The 16,121-nt window shown below is 38.2% G+C and overlaps 3 protein-coding genes across 6 annotated transcripts; 2 read left to right on the plus strand and 1 right to left on the minus strand.

Annotated features, from left to right (window-relative positions):
* Positions 1–502: 502 nt before the first annotated feature.
* LOC658006 (twine) lies at positions 503–2,990 on the plus strand. The gene is made up of 3 exons (XM_964425.4): positions 503–706; positions 1,010–2,029; positions 2,086–2,990. Exons 1-3 carry the CDS (start codon positions 654–656, stop codon positions 2,351–2,353), a joined length of 1,341 nt encoding a protein of 446 aa, XP_969518.1. The 5' UTR covers positions 503–653; the 3' UTR covers positions 2,354–2,990.
* A 255-nt stretch (positions 2,991–3,245) lies between these two features.
* LOC658085 (protein D2) lies at positions 3,246–4,340 on the plus strand. Of its 2 annotated transcripts, none has more exons than XM_964498.4 (5): positions 3,246–3,391; positions 3,479–3,602; positions 3,653–3,776; positions 3,824–4,037; positions 4,084–4,340. In XM_964498.4, the coding sequence occupies exons 1-5, from the start codon at positions 3,291–3,293 to the stop codon at positions 4,220–4,222; spliced, it is 702 nt and encodes a 233-aa protein (XP_969591.2). In that variant the 5' UTR covers positions 3,246–3,290; the 3' UTR covers positions 4,223–4,340. The 2 variants fall into 2 exon arrangements, with proteins under 2 accessions (XP_969591.2, XP_008200360.1); XM_008202138.3 differs by having other exon boundaries at positions 3,535–3,602.
* A 548-nt stretch (positions 4,341–4,888) lies between these two features.
* Positions 4,889–15,023, minus strand: Mgat2 (Mannosyl (alpha-1,6-)-glycoprotein beta-1,2-N-acetylglucosaminyltransferase). Of its 3 annotated transcripts, none has more exons than XM_008202139.3 (7): positions 14,725–15,023; positions 6,918–7,343; positions 6,625–6,866; positions 6,271–6,577; positions 6,023–6,130; positions 5,696–5,910; positions 4,889–5,645 (listed from the first exon to the last, which is right to left on the minus strand). In XM_008202139.3, the coding sequence occupies exons 2-7, from the start codon at positions 7,314–7,316 to the stop codon at positions 5,435–5,437; spliced, it is 1,482 nt and encodes a 493-aa protein (XP_008200361.1). In that variant the 5' UTR covers positions 7,317–7,343; positions 14,725–15,023; the 3' UTR covers positions 4,889–5,434. The 3 variants fall into 3 exon arrangements, with proteins under 3 accessions (XP_008200361.1, XP_064215405.1, XP_064215406.1); XM_064359335.1 differs by lacking the exon at positions 14,725–15,023 and adding an exon at positions 7,534–7,694; XM_064359336.1 differs by lacking the exons at positions 6,023–6,130; positions 14,725–15,023 and adding an exon at positions 7,534–7,684.
* Between the last annotated feature and the right edge of the window lie 1,098 nt (positions 15,024–16,121).

A 16,121-nucleotide genomic window follows, 5' to 3' on the forward strand; every position in this document is an offset into this window, starting at 1 on the left:
TTATTGATCCACTATTATTTTCACCAAAAAATAAAATTAAACTGAAATGCTGATAACACATTTGTACCGAAACATCAAGTGAATAAATCGCAGAACATTTATCTAGGAATTTTGAACTTCCTCACATGAATAAACATTTGCGTTTTTTCGATGCGAAAGAGGGGAATAAATCAAAAAATTGGAGATGTACAAACAGAAATAAATTTAATTCTGAATAAATAACAAATCGGATAAAATAAATTTGGCTAATTCGGAATTCTCGCTGTCCGGTCTATTAATATTTAAATATTACGTGATTAATTCCAAATATATCACGCGGGTTCGCACGCTGTTTTTTCCCAAGACCCGTTCCAAATTAGGCGCAAGTTTTGTAAAGAAACTGGATTTTTTCCAAAAATGCGGAAAGGGTGTATGGTAAAAATTTTCATTCCCAGGCGCCCCTCCCTTGCTTTCTTTTGGCGCCCTTGCCCTATCCCTACTCCCCACCGACGATGTGGGGACGAGCTGTAATAGGATAAAGACTGAGGTAGGCTACCTTCACTTCCAAGTCGCGTTTGTGTGGTGTGCGAGGACGTATCGTCCTGGTTTGAGTGCTTGTTGCTTGTGTTAGATTTTAAGACGTTTTAAGGATATTTCACCGCTTTCTTCCGACAATGTGGGATTCGATAAGCACGGATTCTTGTGATGTCTGCCAGTGCCCCCCAAGGTAATTGCCGTGCGGTTTTCAGCCCCTTCGCGATTTCGCGAACAACCCCCGAACCACTTATCAGTTTATCATAATTTTGTGGATTACGTATGCACAGTTGACGCGTTTTTCCCCGATAGTAATTTTTTGGGCCTGCGGTTGGGCGTTTTTTTGACCCTGCGTTTTTTGGGTGATAAAGGTGACAAGGACACTCAAAATTCAGTTTGCTGGTTTCGGGCGGGAAACGCCGTTTTTGCATTTTCGGGGGGACAGGTCCGGAACTGCTCGTTTTGTTTGATTAATTCAAGGCCGTTTTTGTTTCAGATCGAAACGAGGGGACGATTCTTGTTTGGATAAAGAAAATATTCAGCAAGCGTTAAGTCCGGTCAAAATAGAAGAGTTATCGTTTTACGGAAATTCGAGTCCTCCGGCAATAATCTGCTCCGGGACTTCACCGAATCACTGCAACCACAATATAATAACTCGGCGCCCCCTTGAGGACCACGACCCCAATTCGCGCGATTCCGGTTACGTTGCTAATTACAATGAGGGTAAATTCTCGACTTATGCTTCCCCGACTCGGGGGTCGTTCGAACTGGCCTCGATCGGGTCCATGGAGGACGAGTTTTTCGAGGATTTTTCCGATATTGAGCCCTTGGAGGACAACTTGCCGCAGGATTTCGGGAAATTGATCACTGGACCGATCAATTTCCAGAACCGGAAAGAGACACCGACTTCGCCGAGGGATCTAGTAATTCGGCCCTTATTTCGAAGGGCTTTGTCCTTGCAAACTGAAAGGACGCCGCCAAGCAGGGTCAGGTCTTGCCTCTTCAAAACAACAGAATCTCGCCCGTTTAAGAGACCAGAACCGCCGCAAGGATTCGAAAGCCCAAATTCGAAAAAACAGAAAATTGAGGATGAGGAAGCCGCTGTTCCAGTCGCAAGGCCTGTGCTTCAGAGATGCGTGTCTGCGACGGAGGAGAGTATAAAGTTTGCGGTCCAGAGGTCATTCGTGGAGCCAGACCTCATCGGTGACTTCAGCAAGACGTTTTGTTTGCCCTTAACGCAAGGCCGTCATCAGGACTTGAAGTGCATCACTGCTGACACTTTGGCCAAACTAATCCGTGGTGACTTTAGCGGAAACGTCGCCTCTTACAAAGTTATCGATTGCCGGTACCCTTACGAGTACAAGGGTGGCCATATTGACGGCGCCATTAACGTCTACACCAAGGAGCAGTGCATGGAACTATTAACTAACGTCGCCTCTGCGAGCAAGGAGCCGCGCAAAAGGAGCAATATCCTGGTTTTCCATTGCGAGTTTTCGAGCAAGCGGGGTCCAGATTTGTAAGTTTTGCTTCTGGAGGGTTGTATCGCCGTGCTAATGATGTTTTTGCTTCCAGATATCGGTATTTGCGTGAGCAGGACCGCCAGCTCAACCAGGACGTCTACCCTTCGTTGCACTACCCCGAAGTCTACCTACTTGAGGGTGGCTATAAGAAGTTCTTCGAGGAATATTCCGACCTCTGCGTTCCTATAGCCTACACGGAGATGCTGCACCCGGAATATGAGAATGAGTTGCGACATTTCCGGCTCAAATCCAAAACCTGGAATGCTGATACGCGTCAACGGTCCGGGTGCCGTCACAATTTGAAAAGACTAGGACTGTAAATATCGAATCCCAGTGCCAAAATTTGTGAGATAGTACAAAATACAAGTGCGCGGACTTGTTTGCCAAATGATATGTACAAAGTAATGTGCTATATTAGCATGTATCCTGAAGACTTAGTCTTCTTAGTGTATATTACAACTGTATATAAGAGAGTACCTAAATAGCTTGCTCCAGAGTAGTTGAGATGAGATCTTTCCTTTTGCAATGCTAAACCACCAAAGTTTTCTTTTTGTTATTTAGACAGTCGACGGATCATCCTGGTCCCCCTTTAATTTATTTTTTATGTGCAATTTGAACAGCAATAACGATGTGATGTTGCATTTCTTTACCAGTACATTATGCTTCCTTGCTGTTGCGCTGGTGTTTGTTTGCAGATTTTTTATGTTCATTTTATTAGTTTAGTATAGTCTAAGTGTCAGTATTGTTTTTGTATCCTTCAGCATATTCAAATGTGTTCGAATGCAACGGCTGGGGATTTTATACTACTTGAATGTGATTTGTTCACTATTTGGACGGACTGATGCTTACCCATCCGTTGCATCATAGATTTTTAAAGTGATACTTAATATTATAGATCTGTACAATATTTTAATATTTTTATAACTTATGATAATACATTTTTGTTCCACATCAAAACGAACTTTCTTTACCCTTGCACAACAAATTCGTTATTTTGCATCGGTTATTTACCGCTAGAAAGCTACAACGCGCCATCTACCAATCAGCGGGAAAAATCCGACTTGCCTTCCTAGAAAAATTTAACCGTTGAAGTGCCGTAATATTTTCACAAGTACATCATAACTGGCCGTCAGATTTAAAACAGTTAAGTGGCAGTTAGTGAAATCACCACCAATTAAAAGAATTAAAGAAACAAATTTATGAAGCGACATCTATCAAGCTGTAGCTAAATATATTGCGTAATAGATTATGTAATGCATGCTTCCATTTTCCAACAATAGGTGTCAGCCTATGACGACAACAGCCGGCATTTTTCTGTCATTTTTGCAACTTGTGATTGTGTTCTGGAAAGATCTTAGGTGAGTTTTTGTGATTAACCCTTGTCGTGTGTAGAGGCCCCAGAAAATCAAATTCCACCCCCACCCCACTTAAGTAAATTTTTTCAGCAAAATGTTTGCTCTTAGACGACCGGTATATTCTAGTCGTTTTTTCTCTTCTGTAGCAAAAAATATGGAAAAACACGGCGTAGTCCCGGATGTTGTTGATGTGGCTCCCGAGACCACAGCAGAGGTAACTCGAGTAACTGTTCTCAGGGCCAGTAACATGTTCTGAACTGTTAGGTAACTTATCCCAGCGGCGTCAAGGTGGAGATGGGCAACGAGTTAACCCCTACCCAAGTCAAGGATGTCCCAACTGTCAAATGGAACGCCGATAATAACGCCTTGTACACCCTTTGCATGACTGGTAATTCGGTCAAAATCGAATAGTTTAGATTGTAACACCCTGTATAGACCCAGATGCCCCCAGCCGCAAGGAGCCTAAGTTTAGAGAGTGGCACCACTGGTTGGTTGGCAACATTCCAGGCGGAAATGTCGGCCAAGGGGAAACCCTGAGTGCTTACGTCGGCTCTGGACCCCCGGAAGGCACAGGACTTCATCGCTATGTCTTCCTCATTTACAAACAAAGCGGGAAAATTAACTTCGACGAGAAGCGGCTTCCCAACACGTAAGATAATGGAACGTTTAGTCTTAAACTTATGAAATAATTCCAGTTCTGGAGATAACCGCGGATGCTTTTCCATCAGAAAGTTCGCCGAGAAATACAAATTGGGGCAACCGGTGGCCGGCAACTTCTACCAAGCCCAATGGGACGACTATGTCCCAATTTTGTACAAACAGTTAGGAGGTTAAGACTTGAATTCATCTTTTGCATTTTGCGTTCAGTTTTTGTTTTACTATTTTCTCATTAGCTTTGAAAGCGATTTGGTTCATAATGTTTGGGTTCAATAAAGGATTACTAGTTTAAAGATGTGTGTCTTTTGATTGTTCCACCAAGAAATGATGAATGCTCAGTAGTCTCTTCATTCAAGGTTAACAATAAATTATTTTTTAAATTGCTTTCCTAACCCGAAATTTTACCGAACACCACTAAAAACTACAAAACGTGGTGATTTCTTTCTAAGAACATTGTCAACGTGTAATTGTTGATAAAAATTCTTTGTTTTTTAAAATAATGATTTAACAGTGGTTGAATAACCGTACATTTTACTCAGGTCAAAAAATAAAAAAAAATTGAGATACAAGAATGCAGAGTAATGGTTGAAAAAGAAATAACTCAACGTACACTATTATGATCATTAAAATTATTATTCTGTAAATATCCTCCAGTAGAGTAAAATGACGTGCAAGTTAAATATTACTCATTTTTTAAGAATTAGAGGGAAGTTTCCAAATTCTAGACATTGTAAAATTTAATGCAGTAGTAATTCGTTGAGTCTTCGTTTAGTCTAGTTGTGATAAAACCGTTTTCTGAATCCTTCGCTGTTTTTGTGGAGTTTTGGGGAAATAAAGCTAGGGTTCAACTGACTATGGTTTATTCGCTACGCAGTTACATGTTTCTGGACACTGAACTCAGTTACAACATTATACTGCGCTAAGCATGGTTAACGAAAATGTAAAACAACTTTAAGCTTTGACATCAAAAATTTTGGTCCTGCTACGAGACATGACTAGAATTGAAACAAATACTTGCTATCATGTAAGTAAAAACTTATGAATAGTTGAGCATCTTCCTGATAAAATTAGTGTATGTATGTAGAAAGTGGCAAGAGGTTTATAGAATTGGACAGGAAGAGTATGTAGAAAAGATGCAACAAAATGGACACATTTATATACACAGTTTGTTGCGTGGTAAAAAACCAGCTAGCTTCTGACTTTTCACGTACTAACAATAACTAAGACTAGATACAAAATGTTGACTAAGATGAAACGTAACAAAATGTTATAAAAATATAACGCCTTTTAGGTGAAACAAAGTAAGTTAACTAAAGCACCTTACGAAAACAATACCTATCAGTCCCGGCTCTCAAAAATCGAAACAATATCACCAAATGCGAAATTTAACTACCTAAGCGTCATACTCATACAAAGTTTATGGTCTCTTCGGTCCCCCCATCCTCCGTTCCCCTTCCTTAATTTAGTTTTCTTCAAAAGTGTTGTATACGTTAGTGTTAAATAGTTCGGATACAAATGTCTTTTAGCAGTGTTTAGCACTTGTTGAACTTTTGAAATTACAGCCGTCGATTCACAGTTGTTTTTCTTATGGTGCACACCACTGAAAACGCGCGTTAGTCCAGTCAGTAATTTGGCTTTTTGAACATTTACCATTCTCCTATATGGAAGACTCTTGGACCTCGTACCACCATCGCATGAAATTTATGTTTCAAACAGTTTTGCGAAATATGTTGCAAAGACCAGTCCCAGTTGTAGTCGTCGTATTTGCAAAAATAATCAGCACAGCCTACGATATCCATCCACGTGGAGCGGTTGAAAGCCATCCCCATGTTATGCTTACTGCTAATCCAAGGTGTAATTTCCACCTTAAAAAAACCGGTCTTAGACACTTGCAATGGAAAATGAAATGCTAGGGCTGCTAGACATGCTACAAATTGATGTGACACACAAAGCGACATGAAGGCAAGCAGAAGCTACCTTCTGTGAGTGCTGATAGAGTGAAGGCAGCACTTGAAATGTCCAGGAGGGATGAACTTGACCTGCGCTAAGAATAGATTGTTGCTTGATAGCTCGCAAAGCCTCTTTCTGCAATTTACAACGTATTTACATGTGAGTTACATATAAGACAAACATCTTAGTTGCAGCTGAAGCAGCATGTTAATCCACAGTTAAGTTTTCAATGGTAACAGAATGTGTGGTGATTTGGTGACATCGCAGTTCGTTACCTTTTTAGCATCCCCGTAGTAATTAAAAGTTTTTAGATAGGTACCCAACGAGAGGATGTTGCAGTGTTTGCAAGACTCCTTGCAAGTCCGTTCCATCAGTTTCAGAATGTAAATAAAATCCTCGGCTACGTAATGATCCTCTTCCAAAAATACCACAAGTCCCGTGTGGTTCCTTGTGATTTCTAGCTGGTTGAACACCCGGTTGGCCTTCCACCACCAGTGGTGCTTCGTTTGGGTGAATTTCGCCTCCCGGTAGTGGCCGTAGAGGTCGGGGTAGAGGGCATTGTTGCATTTCTGGATTAGGGCCCTGGAATAATGAATAGTCAGGGCGCGAAGTAGCATTTTGTGCCTTACTGTTCTCGTTTAATATCGCGTGGACAGTCGTTTGGATCCTCGCCAGGGAATTCGTGCGGATGTGTTTGGATCGAGTATGGGTAAAATATCTGGATGACTTTACAAAAATCGACGCTTTGGACCAAACTGTTTATTTCCTCGTCGTAATAGTCATGCGAGAACACCAGGAGGGCCTGGGAAATGCCGCGAGCTTGGGCTAGACTCACAATAAGGTGGCGGAGATAAGTTATGCGGTCATGTATCTGGAAAAGCTCAAAATTGAAAGCTGAACCTTCGACGTTTTGACCCCATACCTGGATTACTATAACTACAGAATCGTTTTGCAAAGGCCCGAAAATATCTTCGTTGTAGACGGTTTGTTGGAGATTGTACTGTGCGATGTTCCGTTTGATATCCGATATATTGAGCGTCCACTTGCTGTAGGCCGCGTTGGCACCCGTGGTGCCGTTTAGGCCCAAACTACTGCTCACGTTTCTAGGCCTTGGAGTTAGGAACTTGTGCAACACGGCCGGTACCATACTCAGTATCGCCGCATTTGAATCGTTTAGCTCGGAATTTGAATCGCTTGAACCGCGGTAACTTAAAAAGTTTATCTGAAGGGAGATAAAAATTATTATGAAGATTATTAGTCCAGTTCGAAGCCATGTGTTTCCCCCTCGGCGACGCCCTATTAGGCCACGCCCGCTGCTCATGGTAGTGCATGCCAGATTCACAAGACCCTGAAACCAAAATCATAATTCAAAAATACGATTTCAAACGAAAATGCTGCATTTTGTTATTTTTTTTACTTCAAGTATACACTTCTAGAGTCACTTCTGTCTTTCGAGTATTTTATATTTATTTATAAATAAATAAAGGCTATTTTAAGACGCAGTTAACTGATTAGGTTTTTACTAGACCAGACCTGACCTGACTTAATTTGTCTTTTATTTCCATCGGGAAGAGTGACTTTCCTGGAGCGCCACCGCAACACTAAATATTTATCGTGCTTGGAACGAATGCAAACAAATCCTGGAGTTTTGTATTCTTCTGAGACGTTCCGGATTTCGGGAGAGATCTGGAATTCCAGGCGCTCTCAAACTCCCGCGACAGTCACCAACTGAGTTACCGCTCACTTCTGGGGCTTAATCATCATAGTTAAAACAGTTATTTGGCAAACTTTAATTAATTTTTCCTGTTCATTAACGTGTTTTGGTTTGCTTGCACGTAAAAAATTCCTGCGAGGTGATGCAAGTGTTCGAGTGCACCACGTCAAAATTGGAAGCAATCCAAAATCAATTACAAAGAAAGTACAGTCTTGTTAATTCCCAGCTTTCCACCTTAATTTCAATTTGTCGCGATTTTCCCCTTATCGATTTTTTATTAACAAGGCTAAATTCAATTGGGTCACCTCGACTCAACTAAAATTGCTGTGTTTTCTAAAAGATAAAGTAATTCCCATGCGAAGAACTAGTCTATTTATAAGTATTCGTGCGCGTTTTAATTGTATCGAATTCAAGTTGAAGTTAATTTGCATTCACATGTCACCTAAAAACAACAAATTTGCGCCGTTATCGTTTAAATGATGGCTGGCTTTTGGGGTGGAGCCTTTCCCAACATGCAATATTGTAATTACTTTGTTTCAGTTCAAAGAGAAATTTTTCTGCAGCGAATCAATCGAGAGAATTGGAGATTGTCCAAAAGCTGCCAAGTATTTATCACCGCTTGTCAAATATTTTCTTTGTCGATATTCAATAAAATCGCTGGTTCAGATTTGCCCACTGACGCGGCGCTAATTACTAATTACTAAAACTGCCATCAAATCCAAACAGCTTTCTGTTGGTTCCTGCAAGTGTTTCATCATTGCCTTCAAATTTACGAAACTCGTTGCGGAAATTGTTAGTGTACTTACGATGTCGTTATTTCGTTAACTGTTTGAGGGGGACCGCCAGAACAATTTCTGAGTTTACTCTGATGATAAGATAGCTACCGGGTTTCTAATTTTTAAACTACTTATACTTTTCCCGTCATTAATGATCGTTCTGGCTTTTTCAGTATAAAAAACAACAATCAAATCACCTAATTAATATTAACGAAAAGAATTAAAACAGGGTGAGGCTGCTAAAAGTATTTCATGTGAACTGTTTGAGACTTTCTGGTGCATCTTTCGGCTCTGGTTCGTACATAGCCCTGTGTTTTAAATATTATACACCTTACTGTGTTATACTGTACAGTACTATAGCTTGTAGATGTTGTCCTTGTCAAAAATGGCAATAAAAAACAAGGAAAAGTACTGTTTCTGAAGTTTTGCCAAGTTTTTTGTGATGGATTAATTCTTTGAAGAAATATAATTTTAAATAAAAACGCTGAGGTCACACATTCTTAAGTTGAAATAAAAAATATCCCTGTACATGGGGTTCTCAGTTCTCAACATAAAAATGCGCAACTTTGCCCTAATTTAACCAAACTCGTATCTCTTATAATAACTGAGATCCCCATGGTGGAGCTCGAAAAACGACACCCGGTAGACCTATGTCCGAAAATGCCTTCTGATTTTCTTTGAGGAAGAAAGACAGAACCGACAGAAGTGACGAGAGAGCGCAGAAAACACAAAGAAAAGCAGAGAGAATAGTGAACTCAACAAAGAAGAAAGAAGAGAGAAGACAGAAGATAGAAGAATTTCGGATAGAGAATAGAGCATAGATTAGAAAATAGAAGATAGAAAATAGATAACATGGACGAGGGTGGATAAAATCTAAACTGAAAAAAGGAACAGAAAACAGAGAGGGTAGGAAAGAGACTAGATATAAGACAGAAGTCAGAGAAAAGAGTAAATCCGAGAAAACAGTTTCCGAACATATCTATAAGAACTTCTTTTCTTGTTTATTTTTGTTTACTTATATGTATTGCTTTTAATCAATATTTAAAGTAGGAGGTATTTTGACTTGGTAGTTGTATCAGTTGATGGCCAGGTGGATTCGGGTGAGTTTGCGAAAATCGTAACGTGGTTATTGGCGATAAAGCTGTCATCCTTTCCTCATTCATTATCGTAAAAGTTAACGGTCAAGTTTACGTTTGAGAGAGTAATGAAGTGAAAATTTTTCAAGACCGTATGGGTGCAGGAGTGAAACTAGCGATAAACAGATTCGAAAGCCGCCATCTAACAAGTTTCGGCGTGATTTTAATCAAATTCGGTGTCGTGGTTCCCTTTAATTATCAGCAGTGCCTGTATCGACCCGAGCTGCTCCCGGCTGCAGTCATTTTTCCCCTAAAATTTTTTTCGTGACACTTGCTTTCACCAGAATCGATATATGACAGTTAAAATAGCCCGTTCGAGTATCTTTTCGTGTTTCATCGCGCGGGCAATTTACAGAAATTTGCATCTGCTTGAGATAAGTCGATGTGTGTGCTTTGCCATTTTGGAAATTTCGATAGCTTATTTTGCGGGCTTTTATCGATTTCCTTTATTTATCAGCGGAAAACCGCCGATTTTGGCTGTGACCCCGACGGCCATGGCCATTTTCCACCACAATTAGACGAGTAATTGAACATGATGGATGCGTAAATTAAACAGACAATGGGAGTTAACAATAAAAACGACCTTTCAATTTCGGGCCAAGATTCCAGAAATTAATTAGGATTTGCAGTTTTTCGGGGGAATGCCGGGTCTTATGAGGGCAATCCGGGAAATGGACGTGTTGGAAAAGCCGATTTTTCAACTTGTTCGCACCTCGAGGTTATTTAGGGTGTCGATAAAAATAGACAAGAAGTAACTCAGCGATTCATTTTCCAAGTGTACAAATTCGCGTCATTTCGCGTGCCAAATATTCCCGAAATCCAGTCAAATTAAATTTATGCACTTATTTGCCGGGGAATGTATTTATAGTTTCAGTTTATTTATCCGAGGCGTTGAGAGTGAAAATCTTTTATCGTGTCAGTGTCAGAATCAAGGTGGGATAATATTTCCCTCGAAATCATCTTGAATGTTTGCAGAGAGAAAAATTCAGATTTCCCAAAGGATTCTAGGCCGACATTTGGTCCAATTAAACGTGTGATATGAGCAAGTCAACGACCGATTGTACAAGAAATGGAAAAATGCACCCACCTGCACACATTTGAAAAATAGCCGTTTGACATGGATGCACATATTTACAGGTCGGGTGATACACAACGCTATTTCTGTTGTGTTACCAAAAGTCATAAAGCATAGACATATGCACATATTTTCCACGTCCTATCGTAAAGTTTTGAAAGCCTGATAAACAATATTTTGTGTTAGAAATTATTCGTGTTATCGCATTAGTTGTAATGAAAATTCTAGACTCTATTAAGAATTTTTGTCTAGTTTCGGTTGAACAATCAAACCTTGCGCAGCCGGGCAATATTTTTGCATTATTAAAGCCCCTTTAATGCTTCGATGTTCAGGCAACGAGTGTAAATTGTTTTTAATTAATTCTGAAATCTCGGTGTGGCGATGAAGGCAACTTATTGAAGCTGTAAATTTCTTCTCTCTTGTGATAATACAGAGAAAATATGTACTGTCATGTAAGGTTGCAAATATTTGAGTAAATTGTTTACAGTGTCTCTTATTGTTGTCATTTATGACATAATTACACATATAGACCATTGTGCACTTTATTATAACAGTAAACATAATAAAAGCACTCAAGTGCCAAGTATTTTGTTTTGCACCCTCGTCCTGTCAGGACTCGTTCGTCCTTCGTGATTTATGCCAGACAATATCAATAATTAGCAGCTATTTGAATTCAAACGGGGCGATTTTTCATCGACGGCATCCAATGAATTTTACATTTTTTAGCCAACGGCCAATTTTTAACGCGCGCTGCGAAATATCCAATTCAATGGCTTGCCGGAAGTTTCATGAACAAACAGATGCGTGCCGATACCCCAACAATACCAGAAATGGCCAGAAATAACAAACTCGAACGCAAAACTGGAAAACATCACCGTTGTCAACTTACTTTTTATTTCCATTTATTACATTTTTGTTATTGTTTTATTACTTTTTATACAAGAATTAGCATTTTTATCACTTTTCATCACTTCTTAGCCACTGCAAAAATTGTGATGAAAAACTGTATGAATTTCTAAATCATTTTTTTATGACAAAAAAAGGTAATTTGTAAAAATTCTTGTGCGTAAGTTGGGTATATTTAATTAGTTGATATAGATATGTTATTTTTGTGTAGCTTTCTAGATATTTTGCGTCATTACAGCCCGATAACAATTCTTGTAAAAAAATTGTTAATAGGTATACCTACATTATACATTTTTTCAAGTTGATATATTTTTTTAAATTGAATATTATATGCTCTGAAAAATTTTTGTGTAAATCAAGAACTAAAAAGAATTTCGAAAAATTTTATATTTTACAAATTATAATACAGTGGAGTCCGGTTATAACGAACAAAGTTTTCGTTATTTTTTTATTACCTTTTATACAAAAATTAGCATTAAAGAGTCAATGAAAGCCACCTCTTTTGACCCTTTTGGACAAACAGTTAAAAATCTCAACAAAAATTCACCGGCTTTCGCTCGCCTAAAAGAGGAATGTTGGACAGTGGCCATTTATGCCTTGCATTTGTTTCGCAATCGAATCCGGGAAATTTTTCACCAAAAATGTGAGCTGTCCTGTGTAAAAGTTACATAATTCCTGGCCTGGCATGTAAAGTTTCGCATTTTACGTCAATATTATATAAGCGAAGTCGCATAAATTTGCTGCATTTTGCTACGTAATAATTTTTGTTTACAAAGTCGCCACAATAAATTCCACTTGACTTTCTTTTGAATTAAAAATCGATGCGGTAATTTGCCTAATACCGTGGTAAGGTCAGTGTGATCATCCGGAACAAATAAAGCGAATGTCTAAATCTGGTCCAAAAATACAACTTCCGCATATTGATTCGTCTTATCTCATAAATTAATCCCAATGCCGTCGATAATCTTCACTCCATCCGCAACCATGACCTTTGCGGCAATTCTCTCCACGTTCACAATTCCTCAAGCACTTGCTCCTCCTTGAAATGAAAAATAAAGCAATTTTGTGCCGTCACAACGCAACAACTGCAAAAGCAACCTTGAGGCCTAGTTTTCCACCACAGTGGAAATTTCACTTTTAGCACGTGCTAAAATCAATTAGATTCTTCAACGGCTGGGTGAATCCGGCGTTGCGTAATTGCCGCAATCTCCAAATATTTAATTTCATTTTGGCTTTGAATATGCTAATTCGAATTTCGTGTCACAGAGATTGTCGGCGTCGCGACGCCAATAAAAAGATGCAGAGCGTAATATATGTACATAAATTGTCAACCAATTTGCCGAAAATCGAGCTCGGGAAACTCAAAAATTTCAGGCTAATTCATTTTAGTTTCGGGGCCAGTTCCTACACCTAATTTCATTATTTTTAGAGCACTTCGAATCATAACGAGCACAATGAAAGGAGATAATAAAATCACCGTGTGGCTACCTAATCCCAGATAAATAATTCATGTAATCGGGCTTCGAATGTATCGATCTTGCACAAATAATCTAATCAGGTGTTAATGTAACAAGTGGTTATCGTGATTTCTAATGCCAAGGAAGTATTCTTTGGCTCCTGTTTTTTTTATTTTTTGAACGAAGGACCGAATCAGCCATTTAGAACCAATTAGATCGGTTTCGTGTTATTGTACAAAATAGGTTTTTTCGCATTCTGGTTTAATAAACATCAGATATCCTTGTAACCGTAGACGCATTCATCACAGTCATAATGGGGAGCTTATTTTTCGGCTTGTTGCGGTAATGCCTCCTTAGGAAAATTTCTAGGAAAATCCCGCAAACATCGATAGCACAAAGAAAACGTTGAGCTCCCCGAAGCAGATGCTTTGAATTTCGCTTCAAGTCCTGGGGGAGTATTATATTTCAGCCTCATCACAACTGCGATGACATTTATGGCTAATTAATTTTGGGCCGACAAAAAACTGTTTTTAATGGATTAATCAGAATTAGAATGGCTCTGTGGAGTGAAACTCGGTTGGGATTGATTTGTGGGCTAGGCCAATACGGACTATTCTATAATTCAGAATTATGTGTGTCTTGGGGAGTTGTAGTTCAATACAGGGGTGCAACTGACAGATGACTCACACAAGATCTGAATATTTCAGGTAATTGCGTTGAATAAAATATGAACTAAATGTTTTCCGCAGAATAACAAACAATCTTTCAGCTTATAAATAAACATAAAGTAAATAAACCTCTAGGTCGTATTATAGGATAATTTAATGAAGGCTTTGACAGCTTAGTTCAGTCTCATCAGCATTTCATTTAATTGATTTACTCAAGTCGCTATTCTAATAAATGCAAATTTATGATTTCCGGCTTGATTAGAGATTTATTTTGCCGCACTTTTGGCAAGAAAGTCGAGCGTCGCGACGCCCACCGCGTTTTCCGTAAATGTCAGTCAAAATTTCGCAATTTGTAGGTCTAGGCCGGAGTAGTTTCGATTTTTCGCATTACGACACACTGTAATGGGGGAAACCTTGGTTCTAAATCGTCTAATTAACATATCGTAGTTCCCCGAGTCCCTAATTATGCAATAACAATTCAATCATTTTTGCACCGTTAGTTGAAACACTGTTGCATTTGAAATTTTAACTGTGATTTTAAACAGGAAATACCATTCAAAATCGTTTCGAGAATCGAGATCAAAGCATTTTAATGATATGTGTAGCAAGTACCACAGGACAATAAAATCATCATTAAAAATTTTAATGGTTCCATTGAACCGAACGTGTAAATCCCGCCAAAATTATTTTTTACCAATTCGTATGCATGACCCGTGACTTAGCTCGTATGCATGTTGATTGAGATATTTTTAAAATAATGATAACACGTAGGAACAACGCGTCCTTAGTTAGCACGCACTGAATTTTTCTAAATAATTAAAAACAAGGTGAAACCATGAAAAAATTCGAAGATGGTTGCATTTTCGAAATGATGTTTCTGGGCTATAGAAAGTGACTCAAAACCGGTATTTAAAAATAAAAAGTGAAATTATAAATAATTAAATGGTCAATATTTGGCCATTAACGTGAATCAATATTTCAAGCAATTTTTACTTACTTTAAATCGTTAGTTTATTGTTGCGCCTTTCGCTGTTGTTATTCTCGTCATTATTTAATTTATTTACCAATTCATCTATTATTCGATTATTTATTACATGACAACAATTTATTCGAGACCTTTTCGCTTTATGTCGGTCCATAATATAGATTTTATACAGTCGTTGCACATTACACCAGTTTTATGTCATTTCATTTACTAGAAACCGTATTTTGAAAATTTATTAATGGTAACTATCAGCTGTCTCTCTAGTACATGCAACAAACACTCGCCACTGCCACCAAACTAACTCACTCCCATCCTGTCTTCAGTGTTTTCAGAATATTATTTTACAATCGACAAACGCAAGCCATCTAGCCGTGGGAGCCTGAACTCAGAACCTAATTCGTGACACAACCTGTATATTATAACACACACTACAGGATTATTTAATTTTGTTCACAATTCTGCCTTAAATCATACGGAAATACATAACTTTAGAGGCGGCTCGTGGTCAAAGTTATGAGATTTTACAAAATCTCTTTCTAAATTTGGCAAAAAATAATGTTATTTTGGTCCATTTCGCAGAAAGCTCGTTTTCTGACTGAGGTACTAATATTTTTCCGAAATTTTCTTATTTAAAATGCTCAGAACTCTTATTACTTTGCTACTCATCAAGCTTAAGCACATTTTGAAATTTTGGAAGAAAATTACGCATTTTTTTAAAAGTTTTATTACACTGTTCAGCCACATACTCACTTATGTAATAATTACAGTAAAACCTCTCAACAACAGACGCGAATGGAGAACTTTTAATTGTCCGTTGTAGAAAGGTGGAAATTTTAATATAGGTGTCCGTTAAAGGAGGTTTCACTCTAATAGAAATTTTTTAGAAAAAAACTAAAACATTACAAAGACTATTCTGTTCGACTTCGTCAAACACGCCGAAAAATCATCAAATTACGTTTAAGATTACGTTTTTGTGTTAAAAACTCACTTTTTTTCGAAATTGCTCTAAAGTCGACGGCGAAATTCAAAAACTATTATTTTTTATTTATTATTTTACTCAAATGCTTAAGCACATTGTCAGTAAGTGCGTAACTTTGTTTAATAAAATTTTTTTAAATATTTTTATTTTACTTTATTTAATTATTTTGAGATTTTCCTTATTCTTATTCCTGCAATTAGTTTCGGGATTCAGTTGGAAATGAAGGTTAAAAGTGTTGAAACGAAGAGAATATTCAGGTGAGTTCGCTAAAATTATTTTTTACTGTATCTCTAAATTAATAAAGCTGGTTTTAAAATAGTTTTTTTTCTCTATGCATGTGACTTTTTCCGGATTTTTCTATAATTCCTTTTGATCAAAATTAATGAATTAATATTGAGCCGCTAATTTTTTTATTTTATCTAAAAACATA

The sequence above is a fragment of the Tribolium castaneum genome, chromosome 10, assembly GCF_031307605.1.
Source record: "Tribolium castaneum strain GA2 chromosome 10, icTriCast1.1, whole genome shotgun sequence".
Lineage (NCBI taxonomy): Eukaryota > Metazoa > Arthropoda > Insecta > Coleoptera > Tenebrionidae > Tribolium > Tribolium castaneum.